The 23,583-nt window shown below is 31.2% G+C and overlaps 1 protein-coding gene, 1 long non-coding RNA gene and 1 pseudogene across 2 annotated transcripts; all 3 read right to left on the bottom strand.

The window, feature by feature from the left end:
• Nucleotides 1–298: 298 nt before the first annotated feature.
• On the bottom strand, nucleotides 299–8,583 carry LOC113713969 (cytochrome P450 81Q32-like; annotated as a pseudogene).
• Nucleotides 8,584–13,028: 4,445 nt separating this feature from the next.
• LOC140015674 (uncharacterized) lies at nucleotides 13,029–18,899 on the bottom strand. The gene is made up of 2 exons (XR_011822305.1): nucleotides 18,702–18,899; nucleotides 13,029–13,773 (listed from the first exon to the last, which is right to left on the bottom strand). It is a non-coding gene; the product is annotated as an uncharacterized lncRNA (long non-coding RNA).
• Nucleotides 18,900–20,209: 1,310 nt separating this feature from the next.
• On the bottom strand, nucleotides 20,210–22,898 carry LOC140015823 (uncharacterized). The gene is made up of 3 exons (XM_072068649.1): nucleotides 22,738–22,898; nucleotides 21,703–22,378; nucleotides 20,210–21,541 (listed from the first exon to the last, which is right to left on the bottom strand). The coding sequence occupies exons 1-3, from the start codon at nucleotides 22,896–22,898 to the stop codon at nucleotides 20,210–20,212; spliced, it is 2,169 nt and encodes a 722-aa protein (XP_071924750.1).
• Between the last annotated feature and the right edge of the window lie 685 nt (nucleotides 22,899–23,583).

Raw genomic sequence — 23,583 nt, forward strand, 5'->3', positions numbered from 1 at the left:
AAATATTGCAACATTATTAGTCTCAAGATTTACTGGACAATTAAAAAATTGGTGGGATAATGCCTTAACATTACAAGACAAATTATCAATATTAGATCATACACAAGAAATAGAAGATGATCAAGGAAATATTCAAATACAGTCAGATGCTGCAGAATTTCTAATTGTAACAATAGTCATGTATTTTATAGGAAATCCAAAAGAAGAATTAAATTCTAATAAAACGTTTTTAACAAATCTAAGATGTCCAACATTATCAGACTTTAGATGGTATAAAGATATGTTTTTAACAAATGTATTAAGAGCCCTCAGGGGCTTGGTCTGGTGGTTGAGGTTGTTGAAGATGGAGCCTCAGGTCCCTGGTTCGAACCTTGCTGCCAGCAAGTTGCTGAGGGTGGTGAATAGTCTGCGGGGTCCACTCCCTGCGGGACACACCTAAAAAAAAAAATGTATTAAGAAGATCAGATTGTAATGCTTCATTCTGGAAAGAAAGATTAATAACCGGATTACCAAGTTTATTTTCACAAAGAATAATGGATAATTTACAAAAAGAAATGGGAACAGATGTCATTTCATTCGAAAATATTACTTTCGGACAATTATTTGTTTTTGTGAAAAAAGAAGGATTAATGTTATGTTCAGAATTAAGATTACAAATAAAATATGGATCAAAAACAAAAGAAGTATGATCATTCTGTGATGCATTTGGAATTAAAAGAATTAAGTCACCATCAGCATAAAAAAAGAAAGTTAAAAAATATTCTAAGAAAATAAGATATAAAAACCCAAAGGAAAATGAACCAACTAAAAAGAGAAAATTTATTAAGAGAAGGCAAATAAAATTCAAATACAGATGAAATGAAGACCAAATGAAGATCAGAGCCTCTATAAATAGCAGACAATTCCAGAAGAGAGGCATCGCGAAAAATATCAAAAGTACTCATAGACTTGTCTTAGTTTTCTTATCACTTCCAACCACTCTAAACAACCCTTGTACTCAAAAGTCTTTGTTTTAGATTTCAACATTGCAATAAAGTCTTCAAGGTTGAATTTCCTTTCAAGCTTCCGTTAGTCACTCAATAATCAAAAGTAAGTCCAACTACTTATGTTTATTACATTTCAATACCTGGGTTAGAAGTGGTATCAGAGGCACACCCCTGTTTAAAGTGCATACGCATATTTAAACTTTGCATTTACATTTACTTTATTTGAATTATATTTCTATTTTGACTTGGCTATTTCATGCATTTATGTTACATATTTTATTAAACTTTTACTGAAAACGTTGGTAAGACTTGATGCCTTGTTAGACCGTTGGTAAGTCCAGGATAGGATGTTCCAGGCATAGTGCTCGGTTGTTCCCGTCTAGGTAAAAATTTAATTAAATATTAAACATGGCTGCATTTCTTAGACAATTAAAAATAGGATCTAATTCAAAGCAAGAAAATGTAGTACAAAGTCATGAATATCATATGCCTATAAATAATTCAGATTGGACTATTCCAGAAGAAAAAATAGAACACATTTATAGAATTGGCCCTTTAGATTTTAAAACAGCTTTATCAGTTAAAACTCATGAAGAAATAATATCTATTCAAGAAGAATATCAGACTATTCAATTACTAAATCATAATACAATTCAAAAATATTTAAGCAAAGGATATAGATACATTCATATAGGTTTAATATAAATTGCTGTAAAACCTTTATTCCATTTAGGAGTAGATGCTCCAATATACCTAACTTTAAGAGATACTAGACTCAAACGGTATAAAACTTCGTTACTCTCAATGATTCAAACTAATGTTTGTAATGGACCAATATACTTTAACTGTGCTCCAAATTTTTCAATAGATTTAACAGATCCCCATATTCTGAATTCTGTTATATTAGATATTCATATGCAAGGAAATGAATTTGAAAAACATACAAAGAATTTTGCAATAATATACAGAATATATTATAGACCTCTATCTTCACATTTAAATCCAAAATTTATAATGACTCCAACTCTTAAGGAAGAAACAACTTTATTACAAGTAGATGCAGATAAACCTACAACATATACACCAAAAAGATTAAAATGGAACGAAATAACTATACTAAGTGAATTTGAAATTAAAAATCCACAAATAGCCAGAAATATAGAACAAACCACTGCAGAAGATATAATAGAAAAGGCAGATGGTAGTACACTTACAAGATTCACCTCATTAAGAGAAAGACCAGAATCCTCTTATTCATGGTTACCAGTTAGACGTTCAAATTATGAGTCAACTGAAGTTAATTTTCCTATGGAAAGTACTTCAAATTTTAAATATAAAACACCAATACCAAAAGTTATAAATAAATCAGAGTATTCCCCAACTCATTCACAAATGCAAGGAGAAATAAATGTTATAAATAAACCATATAAGATAAATCATAAATATTTATAAGAAGATTTTGAAGATGATGAAAATACAGAGAAAAGAATTTGATTTTTTCAATTAGAATCAAAGTATAAAGAAAAATTAATTCTAGAATGGAAAAGTGAATTAGAAAAACAAAAGTTTGATTTTCCTTTCTTTACATGGTTAACATTTTATATGTCAAAATTAGGAATGAATGATATATATAATACACCTCAAATAAATGTTCAAACCAATTTATATAAAAAATGGAAATTAAAAGATGAACAAGTTATAACTTCAATACACCCTCCATTACAGGAAATAAAAATTAATATGGGACAAGGAGAAATTATAGCCTCACATTTTAAAAAGGGACGAGAAGCTGAATCAAGTACAAATAATTCAATAAATCTAGAAGATCTTAAAAAAGTTTATCAACAAAATAATTATACAAATCAAATTCTTCATACAATTTCTCAACATATGGAAGTTTTAAATACTAAAATTGATACAATAAAGAAATCAGATTTAAAATTCCCAAATGATATTTCAGCCCCTCATTTTCAACCAAGAAGCCTGACAAGAGAAAAAGAGCAAGACTTAGTACAAAATATTAATAGTCAAAAAATAAATACTACAGATAATTTATTAAATAAAATATCTAATGCATTACAAAATCTAACTACAGATTCTAAACCTTCAACTCCAAAAATAAACACATTAGACCAAATAATAGAAGAAAATTCTACTGAAGAATTAGAAGATTTATCAGAAGAATCAATAAAATCAGAAGAAGAAGAAGATATGATTTTACCCATAGAAACTAATTTGATGAAACAAAAGGAAATCAAATAAATAGAATAAAAAAGAAAAAATTATAATAACAAAAATAATTGGAAAATGGTAAGTTCAAAAAATTATTATCCTAGACCAAGTCCTCCAGATATTCAATATGAAGAAATATCAAAATTTAGAACTACTAAATATGATGGAGATTCAATATATGAATGGAATATAGATGGCAAAGCAGAATATGAAGTATTAAATAATTTGCAAGAAATAGGAATGGCTAGACTAGCTTATAAGATTAAAAATATTCAAGAAAGAAATATTGCAACATTATTAGTCTCAAGATTTACTGGACAATTAAAAAATTGGTGGGATAATGCCTTAACATTACAAGACAAATTATCAATATTAGATCATACACAAGAAATAGAAGATGATCAAGGAAATATTCAAATACAGTCAGATGCTGCAGAATTTCTAATTGTAACAATAGTCATGTATTTTATAGGAAATCCAAAAGAAGAATTAAATTCTAATAAAACGTTTTTAACAAATCTAAAATGTCCAACATTATCAGATTTTAGATGGTATAAAGATATGTTTTTAACAAATGTATTAAGAAGACCAGATTGTAATGCTTCATTCTGGAAAGAAAGATTCATAACCGGATTACCAAGTTTATTTTCACAAAGAATAATGGATAATTTACAAAAAGAAATGGGAACAGATGTCATTTCATTCGAAAATATTACTTTCGGACAATTATTTGCTTTTGTGAAAAAAGAAGGATTAATGTTATGTTCAGAATTAAGATTACAAATAAAATATGGATCAAAAACAAAAGAAGTAAGATCATTCTGTGATGCATTTGGAATTAAAAGAATTAAGTCACCATCAGCATACAAAAAGAAAGTTAAAAAATATTCTAAGAAAATAAGATATAAAAACCCAAAGGAAAATGAACCAACTAAAAAGAAAAAATTTATTAAGAAAAAAATTGTTTGTTATAAATGTGGAAAGATAGGACATAAAGCAAACAAATGTAGATTAAAAGAAAAAATTACAGAAATTTGTTCAAACGAAGAAGAAATTAAAAATAAATTAATAAATTTATTAATAAATGAAAAAGAACAGAGTACAGAAGATGATTATTACAATGATATTTCTAGTTCAGATAGTGAAGAAAATTGTAATTGTATTCCAAAATATATTAATGTAATAACTAAAAAAGAAGATAAAGAATTCTTATTAGATATTATAGAAAAAATTGAAGATCCCATAGCTAAAAAAGAATATTTAGAAAGACTAAAAAGTTTAATTATTCAAGAAGATAAAATGCCAAAGATAATAGAACCTATTAGCATTTTGAAATTAATAGATAAATATCCAAATATAAATATAATGAAAAAAGAAACTACTAAAGACCTTCAATCAGAAATTAATAATCTTAAAATACAAGTAAAACAATTACAACAAGAAATAATAGAATTAAAATTAAAAGATTTAGAAATAGAATAAAAAATAACATTAATAGATAACAATCAGCCCTCAACCTCTAATTCAAAAACAGAAGAAATAATAATCTTAGAAAAACCAATAAAAGAAGATCAATATTTCAATACTATAGAAAGAATGATATTTCAAAAATGGTTTGCTTTAGTAACTATTACAGTAGAAGATTTCAAAGAAACATTTGTAACTCTAATAGATAGTGGAGCTGATATAAGTTGTATTAAAGAAGGAATCATCCCCACTAAATATTGTGAAAGAACAAATGAAAAACTAATGGCAGCAAATGGAGAAGATTTAAAAGTAAAATATAAATTTACAAAAGGATCAATATGTAATAATGAATATTGTATCAAACATAATTTTATAATTGTAAATAATATAAACCATGATGTAATATTAGGAACACCCTTTTTAATTCAAATATATCCATTTTTAGTAAGTAATGAAGGAATTTCAGTAAATATAATGAGAAAAATTATTACCTTTAAATTCTTAACTCCAATAAGACAAAGGGAATTACAAACATTGCAAACATCTTCAATATATAAAACAATAAATACTATTACTAGAGTACAACAGCAAATAAGCTATATTAAAGAGGAAAAATCTTATTTAAAAATTGAAAAACAATTAAATGATATTAAAATACAAAAAAGAATATTAGAACTAGAAGAATTATTTCAAAAAAAAATTTGTGTAGATATTCCTAATACTTTTTGGGATAGAAAACAACATATGATAGAATTACCTTATGAAAAAGATTTTAATGAAAAAAACATTCCAACAAAAGCTAGACCAATACAAATGAATTCTGAGTTATTAGAATTTTGTAAGAAGGAAATAAAAATACTAATAGATAAAGGATTAATAACACCCTCAAAATCACCTTGGAGTTGTGCGGCATTCTATGTAATGAATCAAGCTGAAAAAGAAAGAGGAGTTCCAAGATTAGTAATAAATTATAAACCTTTAAATAAAGTATTGCAATGGATCAGATATCCTATTCCTAATAAAAAGAATTTACTCAATAGATTATTTAATGCCAAGATATTTTCAAAGTTTGATATGAAATCCGGATATTGGCAAATAATAATAAATCCAAAAGATAGATATAAAACAGCATTTACAACACCTTTTGGACATTATGAATGGAAAGTTATGCCATTTGGATTAAAAAATGCACCATCAGAATTTCAAAATATAATGAATGATATTTTCAATCCTTATAGTTCATTCAGTATATTATACATAGATGATGTATTAATATTTTCAGAATCAATAGAACAACATTTCAAACATTTAAGTATATTTTTAAAAGTAGTTAAGAAAAATGGATTAGTTGTTTCTGCTCCAAAAATGAAATTATTTCAAACTAAAATAAGATTTTTAGGACATAATATATATCAAGGAACAATAAAACCAATTAATAGAGCTTTAGAATTTGCTACTAAATTTTCAGATGAAATAAAAGATAAAAATCAATTACAAAGATTTTTAGGATGTCTAAATTATATAGCAGATTTCTTTTCTAAATTAAGACAAGAATGTTCTATATTATTTAATAGATTAAAGAAAAATCCAAAACCTTGGACAGAGGAACATACTCAAAAAATAAAATATTTAAAAGAAAAAATTGAATCATTACCATGTCTATGTTTACCTCATCCTAAAGCATTCATGATAGTTGAAACAGACGCATCAGAATTAGGATATGGAGGTATATTAAAACAAAAGGTAGATAATTCAAAAGAAGAATTAGTTAGATTTCATTCAGGAACATGGTCTGATCCTCAAAAGAATTATTCAACTATTAAAAAAGAAATTTTATCCATAGTTTTATGCATATCAAAATTCCAAGATGATTTATATAATAAAAAATTTTTGATTAGAATAGACTGCAAATCAGCAAAAGAAATTTTACAAAAAGATGTTCAAAATATAGTTTCAAAACAAATATTTGCTAGATGGCAAGCAATTCTTTCAGTTTTCGGTTTTGATATAGAATTCATCAAAGGAGAGAATAATTCTCTTCCTGACTTCTTGACAAGAGAATTTCTATAGGGAAATGGAACGTGAAACTCACAAAGAATACGTTCGAAGATTACGAAATGAAAGAGATAACCCCATTCTTCAAAAAAGAGATATAAATATTTCCCATAGACCATTTACCTATTATATCAAAAATCCCGACAAAACTATTCAACCTATTCTTTATTCTCAAATTCGAAACCATGATACAGTTCATATCAGACATAGTTTCTGGGCTGCAACCACTCCCAAAGAACAAGCCTTTCTTCTAAAAAGGCAGATTAATTCAAATATTATTTTCAAAAATGTCCTAGAAAAAGCCAATCATCCTCCAGAAGATATTCAGCCCATTATAAACCGAATTCGACAGCTTAAAGAAACCCTTAACAGAATTATTTGTTAATTTTGCAGGATTATGGATTCAAAAGCAGGTAATTCCAGGCCCAAGACTCCTCAAGATTATGAGATGAGTCTAACCCCTGTAAACCAAAATAGATTCCAAATACTTCAAGACTTTCCAGCTTTGACATATAGTCAAGCTGCTAGCACTCCAACTTTTCCTCCAATAAGATTTATTCAACAAACTCCAAAATCTCCAGAAAAAACCACAGAAAATATTTATTTCACAAAACCATTCACTCAACATATTACCCTGACCAGATTTCAAGGAACACCTTTATACTCTACTCTCAACCAAACTGTTCAAAGAATCTTTCCTCTAAAATGTTATTGGCAACCAGATGAACCTTCCAAAAATCTAGATTATTATGAATTAATTCTTACAGATACTCAATCTGTAGAAATATTCCCTATTTCAGATAAAAAGAATCCAAACATTATAAGTCACTCAAGAATCAAAAGTAAGTCCAACTACTTATGTTTATTACATTTCAATACCTGGGTTAGAAGTATCATCCATCGGAGAAAACTATACTCAGAGTCCTTAATTCTAGCTATAAAACTAGAGCTCCTCTTTTTATGATGACGTGGCGTAGATATTCAAGTAAATGAACTAGTTCTCATCTACTGTAAGTATATAGGTTCTTATTTGAGTAAAAGGTAAATTAGGGTTGTTAAATTACTAAGGGAGAATTGTAATTTTGGTCCCCAATCTATAGTGTATGCATGGAATTATCCCCAATCTATTTTAAAAATCAATTTTGATCCCCCAATCTATTCAATTTTGCGCTAAAGTACAATTGACGGAATCTCTTCAATTTCAATCGGAACTAAGTCACGTGAGATCACGTGTCAGCACCTAAAACCCCTTTTTCAATTTTTTATTTCTAAAACACGTTTTTTCTGGTAGCTTGACTTTTGGCGTGGACACTCCTGTCCCTTCAACCAAATCAATTTCCTCCTCGTCAATTCTTTTCCAATCAAAACTCTGAATTAGAGATCTCAAGGCCAAACCCACCACCCGCTGTGCTAGGCCAGAATCAGGGCAAGATCTCCTTCCCTTCCTAAATGGAATCAGCTTTGATGGCTGAACCTGCAAGCCTTCGAATCTCTCTGGCTTGAAGCTTGTTGGATCATCCCATACGTTTGGGTCCCTGTGAACTGCCCATGCATTAACTAGCAAAATTGTGCCTTCGCGGAATATTGTATCCCCCAATTTTATAGTCATCGGACGACTCATGTGGCACTAGCATTGGTGCTGCTGGTACAACTGAAGTGTTTCTAAAATAATGTTATAAAGATAAGGAAGATTGGATAGATCATGTTCGTCGACCAATCGATCAGTCCCTACTTGAGCATCCAATTCAGCTCGAGCTTTCTCTAGCACCTCGGGATGGTTGAGCAAAAGAGACAAGGCCCATTCTATAGTCACCGATAAAGTGTTTGTTCCAACCGTAAGCATGACCTACCAATTTTAATTGAATGCTCATTCCAGTTCAACGGTGAAGAATGGCTAATAGGAAAAGAATATACTTACCAGTGTAATCCCTTTGATGATTTGGTCCGTATAATCCCATTGATTTCCAATTATTATCATCTACTCTTCTCTCTCAGTTGCTTGCTTGCTTGCTTATGAAGTAGTACTGCTGCTGCTCCTATTGTTTGTGCAGGAGAGTTGAATTGGGTTCGTCTCTAGCGTTGATTGCAGATTATCTCCATTGCTAATGGAGGCAAGAACGAGACTTGGACTTGGAGGCCAAGCTGAGCTTCTTACTCGTGCTGTGGGTTTTGGGGATTTGAAGACAGCGGCCAACAAGAGGAGTAATTTGGATTGTGAGATTACCCTTTGCATGTCTTTGTTTAATAAGACAAAAGGCAAGAGAAAGCTGAAAATATTAAAAAACGTGTTTTAGAAATTAAAATTTTGAAAAAGAGGTTTTAGGTGCCGACACGTGATCTCACGTGACTTAGTTCCTATTGAAACTAAAGAGATTCCGTCAATTGTCCACTTTAGCGCAAAATTGAATAGATTGGGGACCAAAATTGATTTTTGAAATATATTGGGGATAATTTCGCACATACACTATAGATTGGGGACCAAAATTACAATTCTCCCAATTACTAAAACCAATGGCTTACTTTATTATCGAAACAAATATGAATTCGAATGATTAAACTAATTACAACTTATACTAGAAGCAATAAGAAAGTAAATTGCAAAGGATGAAATGATTAGGAGTAGAATCCTAGGGTTTTTGACTCCCTCATTTGCAATAGATTATGAGTGTATATTAGTTGATTACGCTCGTGACTTATGTCTTGCCAAGAATGTAATTTCCTAAAGTATTTGGACTTCGCTTCTGCCAATGAAATAAATATACCTACACCTAATCTTCACTTACTTTCATGGGTGAATAACTCGATGCAGGTTTAATAGAGGAGTGAAATCACTTGAGTTAACCACCTAAATGTATCTTTACTTTTGTAAGTATATACTATTTAAGATTCATGAATTCCTATCTTGTATTGTTAAATAACTTTCATTTCTCAAATAATAGATTGAATAGTTTGCAATTAATGATCAAAAAACTATAAAAATAAAATAAGGAATACATGAACTAGCAAGTACATAACAGAGTAATAATCAAGCTACATCGATCCATAGTCATAACACAAATAAGTTCATCTCAACCTTGCGATACAAATAACTTAGCTACTCACAGTAGATATGAAATGAAAGTACAAGTTATTCTTGCAACAAATCATGAATAAAAACAAGGGTAAAAAACAAAAAAAACCCCTGTGGTAAGTCTAATACACAGAAAAGCCTCCTGTGGTTTCAAAATATACAATACGACACCTCATACTTTGAATTAAATTGTAAAGGTGACGGAATCCGTTAAACTTAACAGAAATGACTTATTGGAACCTAAAAAAAAATTTATACCTAATTTTTATCAAATATACCTATTCTATCCCTTAACCCTCAATTCTCTCTATTTAAAGAATAAAACAAATGATTTTTTTGAGCTGCCTTTTGCTTAATTATATCAGAGCATTTTAGTCTTTTTGTCCATTTCCGTTAAGTTTAACGGATTCCGTCATCTTTATAATTTAGTTCAAAGCATGAGGGGTCGTGTTATATAATTTGAAACCATGGGAGGCTTTTCTGTGTATTAGATTTACGACAGGGGGTTTTTTTATTTTTTACCCTAAAAACAATTAAATGAAAGATGGAAGGATGAAGAATTTCTTATTCTAATAGTGGATAAAAAGCTCCCCAAACTCCTCTTGCAATCTTGTCTTCAAACACAGAAGTTATAAGAATTGTTCACCATTAAGCAACTATAAAATTTGTGGTCGAAACCAGAACAACAAAAGAGTTAAGGAAATCAAAATTTTTGTTTTGGTAAAAGAGATCATTTTTCCCGTTTTTTCTCTTCGCTGATACTACAGAACGCTGGCCATGGACCAATGCCCCTATTCTTGTAAAACATAGCATGTAGACAGGAGCTCATGTTCATTTTCCCTTTATATTTTTTCATTGTGGCATTTTTATAAATAGTTTCAATGTGTAGAATATACCATCTATCCCTAGTTATTTAGCATATAACTTAATCCAATTTTATTCCGTTTTACAACAAATTTAAGAGAAAAGCATTTCCGATGCAACAACCAGCGAGTTATGGAGGGTAGTTTTGTTTATTTATTTTAGGGATAATTTCAGAAACCTCCCTTGAGGTTTTATGAAATATCACCTAGCTCTCTTGAACTTTTCAAAATCTCACTTAACACCCTTGAAGTGATAGTAGGGCCATATGCTAATATCAAAGGTGATGAATTGTCAATAATACCCTCATATTTAAATTTTCTAAACTTGTTTTTCTTTCTCTAAATATCAATGAAATATAGGATTTAATCAATGAAATATTCAGCGCATTTGGAGAAAAATAGCTGTAGGTTCTTTTTTTTCCCTTTTTTTGTGTTTCACAACTTTATTTATTTATTTATTTGTTCCTATTCATGTAGAGTGCAAGAGAAATAAAGTAACTAAAACTCCGAACTGCAGTTTTTCAAATTCTGAGTTTTTTATAATAAAATTTTCATATTTCATGCCCATAAAAAAAGTCCGTCTATTTTGAGTAAATTCTCTGTATGATATTGAAGTTGAATTTCATCTATTGCTGAGTTTTTTTGGCTCAAATGCATGATTTTTACATGCTAATTGCCTTCAATGCTATGGAGGGTTTTATTTATAGAAATGGTTTAAAAAATATATGCTTTTACTGTCTCTCTCTACTATAGAAATGACTATTGGCTGTAACATAAAATCTTATCAATTTTCATCCCCTCACTTTTAAGATGGTTCCAATTTAGTACTTTTTTTTCTTGGTTTATAAAATGTTCATTTTTCTATAGCCTAAGGGTAGTAAAGGCACTAAAATAATCTCTCTCCTCAAACATGAATTTTTTAATATTACTTTTGGTTAGAAGGGTGACAATGTTACTAAAAAGTCAATTCAAGGGGTGCTAAGTGAGATTTTGAAAACATCAAGGAAGCTAAGTGATATTTCATGAAACCTCAAGGGAGGTTTCCAAAATTATCCCTTCATTTTATGTAATTTTCATTTTTGAAGAAATGACAAGCTTCTATTTCTAGACAAAAGCCCGCTTTGCTTCTCTTGAAAAAGCTTTTGGAATCATATTCACCTGTGTTGATGTCTTCTGTCAACAAAAAAATGCAATAGTTTCATTTGATAGATTTGTAATTATGAGAACCTTCCTTCGTTTGCTTAGATGTAAGATGATCTTAGGATTCCAGTTTGTAAAGAGTCCAACTAACCAAGGAGGCTTTCTAGAGATAAGAAGAAGCAAGCTGCTTATAGAGACAGCATTTTAGTTCTTGAAACTAAAATTTTGTGGTGTTCAAGTTGGTGTTAGGGGCTTATAGCGGTAGGATGACGATGATAGTTAGGACTTCTTTTGCCAATTTTTTCCTAATTTAGTAGATAATTTCATTTTTCTTCCTAAAAAGGCACTAATTGTTCTTTTGTTTATAAATAGAGTTTAGCTTGTAGTTAATATAGTACCCTAGATTGGTTAATGTTTTTTGTGCTAAAAAAAATTTCAAGCTGTAGTGCCTAGAGATATAATTGAGTTGAGTCTAGTGCAAGTATCACTATACTCGATAGTAGAGAGGTACTGCTCGAACTCAAACGAGCAGTAGAAAGTGTTCAAAATTAAACTCGAAAAATGGTTCAAAACTCGAAATTGACTCAATTATACTCGATTTTCTTGTGAGTATAATCGAGTTTGAGTACTTGACTTGACTAAAAGAGTAATTTTAGTAATTTATACAACTCTCAAGCCTAAAAAAATAATTTGTAATAACTAAATATATAATTTTTAATTAATTGCTTTGTGCTCGGTAATAAGTCAATGAACCACCGAACTTGAAAAACCAATACTCGAACTCAGTTTGAATAATTATCGAGCTACTCACGTGTAATGGTTGGGAATTGGTTGATTCGGCTAAGGACAGAAATATAGAAAGAGATAGAGAGAAAAGGTTGAGAGAAAAAAGAGGGAGCAGAATGAGTGGAAAGAAGCGGGAAAGTTGTTTTCTTCAATGATCACAATTTGCATGCCTCTTTACATTAGTATTGGCCTATTAATAGAAAGCTTCCCCCCACTAACTAATCAGTAACCAATTTTCTGCAAGTGGTAGCCGTTATAACAATTCCAGCAAGGTAATATTTGGCTAACAGAATTTGGCTAACTATTTTTGTGTTATTTTCTGCGGAGTCATTACATTTGCCCCCCCCTTTAAAACAATCCTAATCTCTAGGATTGAAGTCAGGAAATTGACTCTTGATGACTGACAGGTCTTCCCACATTGCATCATCATTTTGTAAGTCCTTCCATTGTACCAAAATCTGCTCCACCTTGTGTCCACCCCTATCAATCCATCTACGATCCAGTATAGAGGAAGGGATGATAGAAAAAGAGCCTTCCTCACTTGGCTGGGGTAGTATTGTGCTAGCTGCAGCACCTTTTGTGGAGGGTTTTAAAAGCGAAACATGAAATACATGGTGAATAGTAGCTCCTGGTGGCAGCTTGAGTTATAGGCTACTGCTCCAACCTTTTTTTCAATCTGATATGGTCCTTAATACTTCGCTGCTAGCTTCAAATTTTTTCGAACAGCCACAGTGGTCTGTCTATAAGGCTGTAAATTCAGGTAAACCCAATCCCCTTCAACAAATGCCCTGTTAGTCCTATGCTTGTCTGCAAATTGTTTCATACGGTTCTGAGCATGCAGCAAATTTTCCTTCAGTAGGGAGTTCCAATTCACCCTCTCAGATAACAAGTCTTCCACAGCAGCTACTTGGGTGTTGTCTGGTTGTAGGCATAACCGTGTTGGTTTATAACCATAGAGTGCTTGGAAGGGTGTCATCTGTAAACTCGAATGGAAATTAGTGTTGTACCACCACTCAGCTGCAGGCAAACATCTTTTCCAGTGGCCAGACTGTTGCAAACACATAGCCCTCAAGTAGGTTTCCAAACATTGATTTACTCTCTCAGTCTGTCCATCAGATTGGGGGTGATATGAGGATGAGAAACTAAGGGTAGTTCTCACCCGATGGAAAAGCTCCTGCCAAAACAAACTGGTGAAAAGCTTGTCCCTATTAGATACAATATCCACAGGCAGTCCATGCAATTTATAGATCCGTTCGAAGAACACTAGTGCAATACTCTTTGCTGTGAAATGAGACTGTCGCACCCCATTTTTCGCGATGGAAAAATGAAAGGTGTTTATAAAAGATGTGGGGTCCGTTTGGATTCTTGTTTTTGGACCTGTTTTTGAAAAACTGTTTTTCACAATCCAAATGCTACAGTAAATGTGTATTTCAAAAACAACTCCAAAAACACCAATATCCAAACAATATATCAAAAACAACTCCAAATACATATTTAATATGTTTATTTCAACTTATATATTTCAATTATGTATAGAATATATATATATTATATTAATTTAAATATATTTATTTATACATATTATAAATATTTTACTTTATATAAAATATATTTTTATATATTATATAAATTATATATATTATAAATATGTTATTATACATTTATATAAATGTTATATATTATATATATTTAATATATACATAATATATATTATATATATTGAACATTTATATAAATGTACATTTAAACATAATATATATATTTATGTATATTTATAATATACATTTATATTATGTATTATATATAATATAATACATTTATACATTTATATTAATATACATAATATTAATTACACATTTATACATAATATTAATAAATGTATACATTTATATTTATTACATTAATACATTTATACATAGTATTAATATATATTTATAATATATTAATTTATACATTTATATAATATTCATTTATAATTTATACACATTTATAATAATATACATTTATATATTTATAAATATATTTATATAATGTATTATATATAATATAATACACTTATAATACATTTATATATTTATTTATAAATATAATATATAATAAATAAATATAATACACTTATTTATTTATATATAATATATAAATTTATTTATAAATATAATATACTTATTTATTTATACATAATATATAAATATATTTATTTATAAATATTTATAATTGTATTATAAATGCATAAATGTATATAAATATATAAACATAAAAATTATAAATTATAAATTATAATATACATTTATATAATATTCATTTATAATTTATACACATTTATAATAATATACATTTATACAGTTACAAATATATTTATATTATGTATTATATATAATATAATACACTTATAATACATTTATATATTTATTTATAAATATAATATATAATAAATAAATAAATATAATACACTTATTTATTTATATATAATATATAAATTTATTTATAAATATAATACACTTACTTATTTAGAATTATATAAATATATTTATTTATAAATATTTATAATTGTATTATAAATGCATAAATGTATATAAATATAAAAACATAAAAATTATAAATTATAAATTACAATATACATTTATATAATATTCATTTATAATTTATATATTTATAGTAATATACATTTAAACATTTATAAATATATTTATATTATGTATTATATATAATATAATACATTTATATATAAATATATGAATATATTTATTTATAAATATTTAAATATATTTATTTATAAATATTAATAAATGTATTATAAATGCATAAATGTATATAAATATAAAAATATAAAAATTATAATTTATAATTTATAATTTATACATTTATATAATATTCATTTATAATTTATACATTTATAAATATATTTATATTATGTATTATATATAATATAATACATTTATATATTTTTATATAAATTTATTTATGTATAAATATTTATAAATGTATAATTATATATTGTTATAAAAATATAAAAATTATAAATTATAAAAATACTCGAAAATATGTTTTAAAAATACATCTAAAAATAATCCATAAAACATCTACAGTAAAAGTTTTTTATATAATTTTTGAAAAACAACCCCAAAAACAAGTAATCCAAACGGACTTGTATTTGAAAAACGAAATGCTACAGTGCTGTTTTTGAAAAATAACCCCAAAAACAGCTAATCCAAACGGACCCGTGATTTTAAAAACAAGTAAAAAAGGACCTAGCATGGGACTTTGAAAAATGCGACAATTTGGGTCCAAAATTTAGTCTAAAAGGGTTTTTTAAGAAAAGAGGGATCGCCACTTGGTATTGAGTTTTAGTGTACCAAGTCATCCAAAAATATTTTTTGATACAAATAAAATAAAACAAAACTCCCTTTTGACAACTCCAGGTCTTCGAAAAAACAAGAGAAAATGAGTTCGGGAGTCACGGTTGAAGAAAGGAAAGGCAAAGGTTCGATTAACTCAAACCTAAGGCACCCTTTCAACATAGTCTAAGCTAGTTGCGAGGTTTAATCAAAATTTTCCTAATCTAATCCTCAATTTTATTACATTTGGATGTTTCCTACATGGATGCAAATTTAAATTTAAAAAATATCGAAAGGAACAAAATGTTCATTCAAGGGTTTAATTGAATCAATCGCATTAATTGCGAAGATCAAAAATGATTCCTTGAAAGCGTCACGAATATGCAAATGACGAAATTAAAAAAAAAGGAAAGAAATTAAATTATATACATAGATGTAAGTAGTCAAAGAAAAAGGGAATGCAACATAAAGGATACGGGAGGCAAAACTCGTGACATAATTTTCTTATACATGAATTAATAGGGTATTTAAACTAAAAAATTATAATCACCCATTTCCCATGTTTGAAAAATAATTATCCTAATATGAACAAGCAAATGAACTAGTTTAAATGAGATGTAATTCTAAATGACATGATTAGCACATATAAAGGGTAGGGGATAATATAATAGGGAATATCATGCAAATGAGAAAAGATCCTAAAAATGAAAATATGCATGAAAATGTAATGAATATCACACAAAGATGAATCTAACGCAAGACGGCCTAAAGGGTCTAGCATTGAACTAGCCCATTTCTAAAAATTCTTACTAGTGTTGGACTAGCAAGTAAATAGAGGAAGAAGCCACAACTAGCGTTGGACTAGTGTGGTAACGTCATGCATTAAGAGTACATAGCAAAACAAATGAAGCATAAATTAAAACAAATAAACACATAAGAACATGTAACACATAACACGTAAACATAATATTTAAATGCAAAAATCCTAAGGAAAGCGGATAAAACATATAATACATAAACCACATAAACACACAACCTATCTATTACATCAGGGAACCTAACTACAATCTAAAATAGGAAAATAATGATGAAATAAAACTAGTTATCCTATCTATTATATTTTTGAGGTATTCAAATGCCTCTCGAATAATTATAAAAAATTAACTAAACAAATATAATATAAGAAAATTTAAATGAACATTTAAATCAGATAAATAAAGCATGTAAAATATATAAACACGTAGGAACACGTATGAGCACATAAGAGCACGTAATTGACATTGCAATAATAATAATAATAGGGGTACCTCCCTTTTGAAGTGACGACTACATGGAGTCAAATTGCCCTATTTATACTCAAAATGAACAAAAGAATCATGGCACCACTTTAATTGAAAATAATAATAATGATAAAATACTAAATTCACATTAACGTGTCAAACGAAAAAAATTTTAAGAACATCTAAAAATTGCAAGTTAAATATATTTAAAAGTAACATAATTAGCTATTAAAGAAAAGAAACAATTACAATAAAACGAGTCAAAATTCACTAGGGACTGAATTGCAAAAATTGAAAAACTTTTGGGGAAAAATATAATTTTTCAACGTTTAAGGGCCAAAATTAAATAAAAGATAAAGTTCAAGGACTAAAGTGCAATTAACTTAAGGACCTACATGAAAGAAATTTAAAATATTTTGGGCCGCAGTGCAACTACTCCAAAGATCAGAGGCTAAAGTGCAATTTTATAATCAGATCTTCTTAAGAAAATAGGTCATTGGGCCATTTTCTATTTTTTTCGGGCCAAAAGCCACCTACCCATCAAAACCCAACATTAAAAGACACGGGCCAACCCTCTAAATTTACTAAACGCCTGGTGAAAAGGGGTTGGGCTTGAACTCCAAACCCAGATGAAAGCCCGGAAAAATAAAACTCTAACCCAATCGAAATTAAAGAAAACGGCCCATCAGAAAAAAAACATTAGCCCAATTTCTTTAATTTCTTCTCTTTCCTTTTTTTTCCTTTTCTCTTTTTCCCTTCACTTCCAGCCGTTTCTTTCTCTTCTTCTTCGGCCAGCTTCTTCTTCAGCTGGCGGCCATGGTGGCCACTGGTGGCGCAGCCACCGGACTGCCGCCGGTAGCGGTCGCCGGCGACCTCTTCGGTCACGAAATTTCACCAAAATACACTCCCTCACTCGATTTTTCGCGTAGATTTCATTTTCGGAGTTAGTTTTTACAAAAGATGATCCGAAGGTGGCCAAAATGCCAAAAACAGTCACATTTTTATTTTTTTTAACCCCTTAAACCTTCACCAAAAATCATCAAAATTATACTACAACACTCTTACAACTTCTATAATACAATTATGATTTTAATTTGACCAGAAAACAACATAAAAAGGCTAAATTAAAGCAAAACAGCCCCTAAAATGAAGAAAATATTTCAATGCCTTTAAAGCTCAAAACTCCAAAAAATTTAGATAAGCACACATTTCCAGGCCTGGTGCTAGCTAACGGTCATCCCTTTTGACAACAACATGCACAATATTCAGCTTTTAATCTGTTTTTCCATTTCGGCATTTTATCAAGCATTTGGCATGCATTCACAGCACCGTTTCTTTTTTTTTTTCTTAATTTCATGCAGGCTTGTCCCAAAAAACTTCAACAACACCATAATAGCAACAAAAATCAGTGAAAGAAAGAGACAAATAGGTAGCCAAACATGTATTTAATCTAATAAATTAAAAAAAGGAAAAGCTGGAAAGAATACCTCAATGAGGTTGTGGTCCTTTGACTAAAATTTTGAGGAAGCTCCAAGCTCTTTGTCCAACCGGCGGCTGCCTCCTTGTGTCTGAATTGTGTGTTGAGTTTGTTAGAAAAAAAAGAGAGAGAAGGAGCCGAGAAGGAGAACCCAGGGAGTTTTCTTTTCTTATTGTGGCTTTTCTGTCTCTCCTGGGAGTCAGCTAAGAGAGTGAATATTTGAGCCAAAAAGGTGGAGTGTTTGGTTGGTAAAAATGATGATTTTCTTCCAAATGACAAGAAAGATCAATGCAAAAATATGATGAATTTTTTTTACCAAAAATGGGAAGAAATGTTGATGAGGATAGAATGTAAAAATGGGTCAATAGTGATTTTGGTGAAGCAAAATGATTATAATGATTTTTTGATTTTTTTGATTTTTGTGTTTTTTTCTTTCTTTTTCTTCTAAACAAACTTGCAAAAAATGAAAAAAATGCACATTAAAATGCAAGAAAATAAATAACTTAATAAATAGAAAAATTCAAAAAAATATTAAAAATTGACAAAAATTTGGTGTCTACAAAGACCCCATGGATATGAAATGTGCGTATTTAGTAAGCCTGACCACCACAACCATGATGACATCATGTCCCAAGGATTTTGGCAAGCCTTCGATGAAATCCATTGAGATATGTTACCAAGCTTGCTCTGGTATTGTGAGAGGCTGTAGTAAGCCAGGGTAACTAGCTTGCTTACTTTTGCTCCTCTTGCATATGTCACAAGACTGAACATATGCTTCTACTTCCTTTTTCATTCCTGCCCAAAAGAAATAACTCTTCAACCTTTGGTATGTTCCCTGATTGCCAGAGTGGCCCCCAACTGCAGAATCATGCATACAACTAACAAGTTGCTTCCTAAGATCAGTGGTAACTCCAATGTATACCCTCCCCTTGTATTTGATAATCCCTTGATGGTAGGAGTAATCAGGTGTACTAGAGCTGTCTATTGCGAGTGCTGTTAATATTTCTTTGATTTTGTCATCTCCATTGTAGCTCTCTGATACCTTAGACAGCCATAGAGGCTTGACTGTAGATATAGAGTGAATTTCCTTGTCACTTTCCTGCTTGCTTCCTTCTGCAAAACCTCCTTGCCTTCTAGAAAGAGCATCTGCAATTGTATTATCCTTGCCTCTCTTGTATTGGATTTCATAGTCCAATCCCATCAATTTTGCAAGCCATTTCTGTTGTAGGAAAGTAGTGATCTTTTGTTCTAGCAAATATTTTAGACTCTCATGGTTGGTTCTGATGATGAAATCAAATCCCAATAAGTAATGCCTCCATTTTCCCACAGCAGTGATCAGAGATAGCAACTCCTTTTCATAAATGGACAGTGACTGATTTTTTTGTCCCAAAGCTTGGCTCATATATGCTAGTGGTCTCCCTTGCTGCATCAGTATTGCCCTCATGGCTGTTTGGCTTGCATCCGTTTCTAATACAAAGGGCAAGGAAAAGTTGGACAAAGCTAGTACAAGAGCCTGTGTCATAGCCACTTGAGCTGCTCAAAGGCAGATGTAGCTGCTTCATTCCAGACGAAACTGTTCTTTTTAAGCAACTTAGTTAGGGGCTTTGCTATTTTTTCATAACCCTTAATAAACCTCCTGTAGTAACCAGTCAATCCAAGGAACCCTCTAAGAGCCTTAATGTTATCAGGAACTGGCCAGGACAACATTGCCTCTACCTTTGTAGGATCAGCAGAAACACCTTCAGTAGTAACTACATGCCCCAAATACTCAATTTTATCTTGACCAAAGGAACATCTAGACATCTTAGCATGTAAGGAATGAGTTCTCAAGGTGTTAAGAACAAGGGATAGGTGTTTAAGATGGCCATTCAGGTCTAAACTATAAACAAGAATATCATAAAAAAATACAAGCACAAATTTTCTGACGAAAGGTTCGAATATAGAATTCATTAAGGCTTGAAATGTCGCAGGAGCATTTGTGAGGCCAAAAGGCATCACCAGGTATTCATAAAGGTCAGAGTGAGTTTTAAAGGCTGTTTTAGGAACATCAGAGGGGTTCATACGAATTTGATGGTAACCTGACCGTAGATCTAGTGTAGAAAATATCCTTGCATTGTATAGTTCATCAAGCAGGTCATCAATGATAGGAATGAGAGATTTATCTTTGATGGTAAAGTTGTTGAGCTGCCTATAATCAATGCACAACCTCCAGCTTCCATCCTTTTTTTTGACTAGGAGAGTTGGAGATGCAAAGGGGTTGTGGCTAGGTTGTATGATACCAGATTGCAACAGGTCTTTGACCTGTCTTTTTATTTTTGATTTCTGCATGTGAGGATATCTGTAGGGATTAATTTTGAAGGGTTTAGCATCAGGTATGAGGGGTCTTTGATGGTCAAATTCTCTGATAGGGGGTAAAGATATAGGTTCCTTAAAGATGTCTTGGTATTGGTCAAGCAATTGAGTAATAGATTTTGGTACAGGAGTTACCCGACTATTCTGTACTCTGATCATGCAAGAGTGTTGCAAAGAAGTCCTGATTTTGTTCCTGATATACTTTTGTGGTGCTGTCCCTTGCCTCATCCTCACCTTTGCCATGTATGGATTACCTTGTAGCAACATAGTTTCACCTTCCTTATCAAAGAATAATGTCAGCTCCTTAAAATCAAAAGTGATTGGACTGTAATGTTTCATCCAATCTACCCCAAGGATTAAATCATATGGTTCTAAGTCCGACACATATACATTCTGAGTGAAGTTGTGTCCCTGCAAATCCCATTTTATATTTGGAATCCACTGATTGCATGTTAACTCCTCTCCATCAGCTATCCTCACCTTGAAAGGCTTATGATTCTGCACACCATCAGGAAGTAGTTGAGCAACGGCTGATCTAATATAACATTTGGTACTCCCCCCATCTAGCAGAATGGATAAATCGTGCCCCTATAGTGCCCTATCATCTTAATGGTATTGGAAGACGTGTGTCCTGAGGCTGAGTGTAGTGAGAAAGCTACGTCCCTGCCAGACTTGTTCCCTTGATACTCAATGATTTCTCCTTCTTCTTCATCTACTTCAGTGTCTAGCAATCCTTCCTCATATGCTAGTACTAAATGTATCTCTTTATTCTTGCATATGTGTCCAGGGGAAAACCTTTCCCCACATCTGAAGCACAGGTTGTGATCCTTCCTATGCTGAAATTCCGTGGGCGAGATTCTCTTATAGCCTTGAGGAGAATCCTTCTTAATACTATTCTCGAACACCTGAGTTGCAGGTTTCTTGTGGCTCAGGTCATTAAGGTGGGTATGTTTGCTTCCAGAAGAAATTGGTGGAGGTACCTTCACTGGTGTTTTATTTTGCTTTAAGATGATACTCAGATATTGCTCTTGCCACCTAGTCTTTTCGAATGCTACTTGCAAAGTCTGAGGCATGTGCATCTTCACAGCAGCCTTGATCTCCTCCTTTAGTCCACTCAGAAAACTAGAAACATAATATGACTTAGAGAGGAGAGGGAGCTTTACCATGACAGTAGCTCTTAATTCTTCAAACTTCTCTTGATATGCCAATACTGCTGAATCCTGGTACAACTTGTTGAATTCCTCTATCACATCTTCTCCCCTTATATCCCCAAATCTTCTACAAAGTTCTGAGGCAAACTCCCCCCACTGCACCACTCCTCGATCCTTCTTAAAGCTTTGATATCATAGATCAACCTTGCCTTCCAAATGCAGTTCAACTACATCCATTTGCTGGCCTTCTGGGATCTGGTATAGCTAAAAAAACTTCTCACATTTCCTGATCCATTCGCGAGGATTGGAGCCTCCAAAGCTGGGGAATTTTAGTTTGGGAACTCCTATTGGGAAACGACTCTTCTCTCCCAAAAAAGGATTGCTTCCTTCTGGACTTTTCCTAAGTGTCTAATGAAGACGGCGCTCAGATGAGTTAGGAGATTGGCCTAGAATTCCTTTTCCCCCCTGCAAGCTCCTCATGAAGGTATTGAACTGAGCACTCATCGTGACCATGAAATTCTTCATCTCTTCCTTTAGTTCAACATGTTTGCTTCCACCAGAGCCTTCATGTCCACGTAGTTAGATTCCATTTTTTCCTCCAAGGCTTGGCGTTTGATTGTACTGGATTCGAGGATAGCTTGGATTTTCGCATCTTGCTTCTTCAGCGATTCCTCAAATCCCTTCATTCTGGTGCCTTCCGCCATTGTTGCTTAGATTGGAGCTTGCAATTCCGAGGAACACAAGCTCTGATACCAAATGTAATGGTTGGGAATTGGTTGGTTCGGCTAAGGACAGAAATATAGAAAGAGATAGAGAGAAAAGGTTGAGAGAAAAAAGAGGGAGCAGAATGAGTGGAAAGAAGCGGGAAAGTTGTATTCTTCAATGATCACAATTTGCATGCCTCTTTAGATTAGCATTGGCCTATTAATAGAAAGCTTCCCCCACTAACTAATCAGTAACCAACTTTCTGCAAGTGGTAGCCATTATAACAATTCCAGCAAGGTAATATTTGGCTAACAGAATTTGGCTAACTATTTTTGTCTTATTTTCTGCGGAGTCATTACATCACGCTCAACTCGTCCTTGATTTTGATTGAGTGTGAGTCAAACTTTTAATCGACCTACTTGCGAGCTGCTCACGACGAGATCGGTTCTATTATATTCCTAGTGGTGGTGCAGCTAAGGTTACAAATGAATCGAACCACTCGAGTCGAGTTCCAGTTAGCCAAATCGAATTCGAATTCAAAAATATTCGCGAGCTTGAGTGTGTGTGTATATATATATATACTAGTTTTGGTGTGCCACGCAATGGCGTGGCACTGCCCAGGCTTGTGTTTAATATGTATAATTTTGGTGTTATTTACAAGGAGAGCAATGCATGGTAATGTTG

This window comes from Coffea arabica, chromosome 10c (assembly GCF_036785885.1).
Source record: "Coffea arabica cultivar ET-39 chromosome 10c, Coffea Arabica ET-39 HiFi, whole genome shotgun sequence".
Lineage (NCBI taxonomy): Eukaryota > Viridiplantae > Streptophyta > Magnoliopsida > Gentianales > Rubiaceae > Coffea > Coffea arabica.

What these genes read in the sequence shown, in the direction of transcription:
- LOC140015823 (XM_072068649.1), bottom strand. Translation starts at nt 22,898, where the DNA reads ATGGCGGAAGGCACCAGAATGAAGGGATTTGAGGAATCGCTGAAGAAG. An exon ending in GCTCTGGTGGAAGCAAACAT is followed by an intron (nt 22,379 to 22,737) that starts GTTGAACTAAAG and finishes ATGATATCAAAG; the next exon opens with CTTTAAGAAGGATCGAGGAG. An exon ending in GGAACAAGTCTGGCAGGGAC is followed by an intron (nt 21,542 to 21,702) that starts GTAGCTTTCTCA and finishes GATGGTGTGCAG; the next exon opens with AATCATAAGCCTTTCAAGGT.